Source organism: Lipotes vexillifer, unplaced genomic scaffold (genome assembly GCF_000442215.2).
Source record: "Lipotes vexillifer unplaced genomic scaffold, Lipotes_vexillifer_v1.1 scaffold1094, whole genome shotgun sequence".
In the NCBI taxonomy this organism is placed as follows: domain Eukaryota; kingdom Metazoa; phylum Chordata; class Mammalia; order Artiodactyla; family Lipotidae; genus Lipotes; species Lipotes vexillifer.
Genome location: NW_006792775.1, coordinates 4,541,253 through 4,546,297, shown reverse-complemented (window position 1 = coordinate 4,546,297; position 5,045 = coordinate 4,541,253). Strand labels below are relative to the sequence as shown.

Sequence of the window (5,045 nt, the reverse complement as noted above, 5' to 3'; positions counted from 1 at the left end):
GGGTCCTGACTCTTTCCCCAGTATCCTCTGCTCTCCTGGCTCCAAGGCAGCCCCTTCCTTCCCCAGGATCCTCCTCTCTGGAGCTGCTCCCTCCTCCTGTCCCAGGATTCTTCTCCTTTTTTAAAAAAATTTACTTATTTTATTTTATTTTTGGCCGCGTCGGGTCTTCGTCGCTGCGCGCGGGCTCTTCTCTAGTCGCGGCGAGCGGGGGCTGCTCTTCACTGCGGTGCGCGGGCTCTAGGCGCACGGGCTTCAGTAGTTGCGGCTCGCGGGCTCCAGAGCGCAGGCTCAGTAGTTGTGGCGCACGGGCTTAGTTGTTCCGCGGCACGTGGGATCTTCCCGGACCAGGGCTCGAACCCGTGTCCCCTGCATCGGCAGGCGGATTCTCAACCACTGTGCCGCCGGGGAAGCCCTCCCAGGATTCTTTGGTCTGCCTCCTGGCCAGGTCAGCAGGGCTGCTCTTCTTCAAGGGTGCCTGTGTTAGGTGGTCCCAGAGCCCCAGGAGCGGGGAGCGGGAGGCCCGGGGAACACCGGCCTGCACGTACTTTGAGGCTCTTGGGCTGCTGGCGATCCTGGGCCGCGTACTCTGCCGCGGTGTTGCTTACGCCGCTTACTGTACTCCAGCTGGTTGCCCAGCTCCGTCTGCTGCTGCCGGCGGGCCAGCTCGGCCCGTGTGCGCTCTACGGCCTGGGGCTGGCGTATCTCCGGCTCCCGTGTGGTCTCATGCTGCGTAGCAGTAATGCACGCTCCAAGTCCTTCTGTGTCTGTTTCTTGTTCAAGTCCTGAGGCAAAAGAGAGGCAGGGCCCAGAAACTGGTCCGAAAGCCTTGTCGGTGTCAAGGAAGTGAGAGCCCCAGGACTCCTCGGCAGAGGGAGCCGAGGGTGGGGAGACGCGGGGTGCAGAGGAGAGGTGAAAGGGAGCCAAGCTCCTGGCGGGCCTGGGAACTCTAGCAGGGTCTGGCGGGCAAGAGAAGCGAACGAGGTGTGGAAAAAAAAGCCGGGCCCTAGCACGAATGAGGGCAGAGGGAAAAGGCAACCACAAGTGAGGCAAATGGAAAAGGATGTGGGTGTCTGGGATCTGGGAGGGGAACAGGGGAGGGGGTGGCCTACCTCTCGAAGCGGGTCCTGGTCCAGGCTGTGACGAGCCAGCAGCATCTCGCGCTTGTACTGGTGACACTGCAGCTCCAAGGCCTGGCGCTGCTGTAGCTGCTCCTTCGGCCGCAAAAGCCACCCGGGCTTCTCCCACTTGGCAGTGCTGGGCTTCTGGCGCTCCTCGGCAAGGGCAGCGGGACAGCAAGGAGGTCAGGGCCGCCTCACCCTCCATCAGCCCCACCCACCGCTGCAGGCCCATCCCACCTCCTTCAGCTGAGCCTTCCGAAGCTTGGAGGCACGCTTCTGCGCCGCCGGCAGGGCGGCCGCCTCCTTCTGCTGCTGCCCGAGGACGTGCTGCTGGCACTTACTCGTCTCAGCCTGGGCCGCTCGCGCCGCCTTCTCGCCGGTAGCCTGGTGCCGCCTTGACAGCTTTTCGGCCTCAGCCTCAAAGCCAGCCCGCCGCGCGTCGAGCTCCCGCTCCTGAGGCTCAGCCCTCAACCTCAGCCCCGACGCCAGCAGCGGTGTCCGGTGCTGTTGTCGCCTCTGCCTGCAGCTGCTGCCGCAGGGCTGAGTCCTGCCCGTGCTCCCGGGTCTGACGGCTGACCAGGCAGGCAGTACGGATGGTGGCAGAGCTGTCCCGGCTGTGGCAGTAGGCCCGTTGGCAGGCAGAAGACGTGGTGGATGTGGGAGCTGGGGCTGCAGGTGGCTGGAGAGGGCCCGGGCTCATCTCTGGCGGGTAGGGGTCGTCATGGAGGCTGTCAGAGCCCGGCAGCCGGCGGACGACGGAGCTGTGGGAGATGACGGCGTGCTCACCCTCCTGCATCGTGGCCGTGTCCCGGGCTTCAGGGCCTGTGCCTCCTTGTCAGAGGTGTCTGCCAGGCTGTTGACTGAGCTGCTCTGGCTGGAGGGCTCTCTAGACCGGCCCGTGTCTCGGCCCGCTGCATGGAGGGCTCGGCCTCCTCCTCTGGGGCCTCAGCGCCAGGGCCACTGGGCGCCTCTTGCAACAGTACCTTCATCTTGCGGTACTGCACATTGTCCGGCTCCCGGACAGCGTCCTTGGTCCTCTGGATTAAGTCCATGATGACTGCGGGTGGCTGCTCCCGGGGCACAAAGCGGTGCTTCAGAAGAACCTCTGAGGTTGGCCTGTCTCGAGGGATTTTCTGAAGGCAGGAGTCGACACAATTCCGGAGGTACTCAGACCAGTGTCCTGACTGGAGCACGGGGGACTCGCTCTCTGCAATGTGGTATAAGGCACTCATCGCATTCATGTGAAACAGCGGTGGTTTCCATTCCGCCAGCTCGGTGCAGGTGATGCCTAAGGACGGAGACATCCACCTTGCCATCGTCCTGCCCCCTCATCCATTGCCAGGATCACCTCTGGAGCCATCCATTACGGGGCGCCCACGAAGGAGGTGGCAGGTGCCATGACAGGTGCAGAGCCGAAGTCCCCCAGTTTCACCAGGCCTGGCTCTGACAGCAGGATGTTTCCAGCCTCACGTCCCTACGGATCACGTCGTTGGAGCGCACATAAGCCAGGCCGTGAAGGGCCCCGTGGTTCACAGCTGCAATCTCCACGTCCTGAAGGGGCTTCTTGTGCACCTCTAGAACGTCAGAAGCCGAGCCCAGGCGGTACTCCACCGGCACCCAAGCCACGTGCTTCCTCAGGTAACAGCCCCGGTACTGAATGGCATCGGGATGCCGGAACCTCTGCAGGAACCGCACCTCCTTGATGATGCCCTGCCGTTTCTCATTTGACTGCTTCCCACTGTAGGACACCTTCTTGAGGGCCACCACCCCACGATTCCGGACATCCGCAGCAAAGTACACGGCTCCGAAGCTGCCATGGCCAATTTCCCGGAGGTCAGAGAAGAGCTTTTCCAGGTCGTCCTTAAAGAAGAGCTCAGCCACGTCGGGGTCCTTCAGGCTCCCGGCCCGGCATGGTGGCCCCTGGGAGCCCTGAGAGTGGGGCTTGACCTGCTAGGGGTCACACTGGTGCCCAGAGTCTCCACCTCCTCCTGGGGTCCGGCAACGGCTCTGCCAAGCAGGAGAGGGCCGAGGAGACCTTTCCCCTTGCCGCCTCTTCCCCCATCCTCCCGCCCCTTCCTGAGGGGCCCCTCCTCGAGGGCGCAGGTTGCTGAATCCCGGATTTCTGATTGTGGGTCCTGAACCCCAGATATTTGAAATCCTGTGAATCAGAGCCCCAGGTTTAGAGAGGAGTCCCAGATATCTGGAATCTCAGGAGCTGAGACCCGGATATTTGAGAAGCGTGGGGTCAGGCCCGGAAATTCAGGACGGAGGGGACTGAGCCCCAGGTCTTTGGCCACTGATAGGGGGCCTACCCCGAGGACTTCCGACGGCACAGCCCCTCTCACACCGGAGTCCGAGGGTGAGAGCCCCCACTCCCGCCCCCGCCCCCTCCCTTTCCCTTTCTCTCTCCCGAGGACAGCTGAAAGATGGTAGCTGAGGGCGGTCCCGATGCCCTCTGCCCCTCTCCTCTTCTCAGTCTCCGCCTCTCTCCTCACCACAGCCCCTCTCGTCCCAGTGTCCCTCTCCCTCTTCCTCCCAATTCCAAGACGGAGACAGGGCGGAGCAACGAAGACCCAGTGCAGCCAAAAAGAAATAAATAAAATAAATAAATTTATAAAAAAGAGAAGAAATGGGTAGCTCAGTCCTAGCCCCATGGCAGTGAATCTGCCACCCACCTGGATGAGCCTATAGCCCAGGTGGGCTGAAACCTTGACTTTGGCCTCCTGAGGCCTTGAGATGAGAACCCTGCCCAGCCACTGGACTTCTGACCTCCAGGACTTAGAGATAATAAGTGGGAGTTGTTTTAAGCTAAATTTGTGGTATTGTGTCACTGCAGCAATAGAAAAAAAGCTCTTTACATATTAATGTTGGAAATACTTTTTATATATAGTGTAAATAATTTTTCAAATGTATCGCTTGTCATTATAAACTTTACCCTCAATTATACTTAACCTCCCTAATTTCATTATCAGAGGGTAAACTCAAATTCCATTTTGGGGGATGACCTTCGGCGTCACTCCCATGTACCCAAAAGTCAGATGCAAAACACAGATCCCTGGGCCCTGCCCCGAGTTTCCGATTCAGCGGGTCTGAGGGGGCCCAAGAATGTGCATTTCTAACCCGTGCCCACGTGATGCTGACGGAGCTGGCCGGGTGCCGCCCTTTGAGAGAGAAGGCCTTCCTTAGAAGGCCTTAGAGCCCCGCCCTGATGGAAGGAAGCTGAGCCCCACCCACCAGGAGGCGTGGTCGGCTAAGCCCCCGCCTCCAGGAGCAAGCTCTCCGTCTTCATTGGCTGGTAGGAAGGAGCGTCCCGTACATCACGGGGCTGTCCCCGCCTCCTCCCGAACCCCGGGGGCGGGGACATTGCGCCTGCGCAAGTGGAGCTCGGCGCTCGCGTCTTGTGCCTGTGTGGGGTCCGGGTGGCCGGCTGTGACCCCATGGCGGAACCCCGGGAGGAATCGGAGCCCCTTCTGAGCCGGACCCGCGGCGGCAGTGCCCGCCATTTCCCGGCGGGCGTACCCTCTTGTCACAGCGTCCAAGTCGGCCCTGGTGAGCCGCGGCCTGGGGAGGGGCCGGGCCGCCCTGGGGTGGCGTGTGGGGGTCCTGCCGGCCCGCGCCGCGTCACTGCTGTCCCTGCGGGCGCGCCCCGCTCCCCCGGCCGGGGTCCGAGCGGGCCCGGGCGGCGCGGCGCGCCAGGGAGCCGCCTTCCCGAGGGCGGGGCGGCTGCGCGGTGCGGACCCCGGCCCCGGCCAGGGCGCGGGCTTCAGCCAGATTCCGCGGGGTCGCGCCCTGCCCCCGACCGGTCGGGCTGAGACGCCTCGCTCAGCCCAGGGGCAGCCAGACCCCTGCAGCCCCCTCGGTGCGCCCGGGGCCTCGTGCTTTCCGTGGATCGCCTTGGTGTTTCCTAGGAGGAAGCACTTCCGTTTT

General features: G+C 62.6%; 1 protein-coding gene and 1 pseudogene across 1 annotated transcript in view; one reads left to right on the top strand and one right to left on the bottom strand.

Moving 5' to 3' along the window:
- LOC103081446 (serine/threonine-protein kinase TAO2-like) overlaps positions 1–3,072 on the bottom strand; it is a 4,243-nt pseudogene extending 1,171 nt beyond the window's left edge.
- Positions 3,073–4,555: 1,483 nt separating this feature from the next.
- The window catches only part of TPCN2 (two pore segment channel 2), a 32,199-nt gene continuing 31,709 nt past the window's right edge, over positions 4,556–5,045 (top strand). The window contains exon 1 of the mRNA XM_007465973.1: positions 4,556–4,667. Coding sequence (XP_007466035.1) covers positions 4,556–4,667 — 112 coding nt within the window. The remainder of the gene's footprint in view (positions 4,668–5,045) is intronic.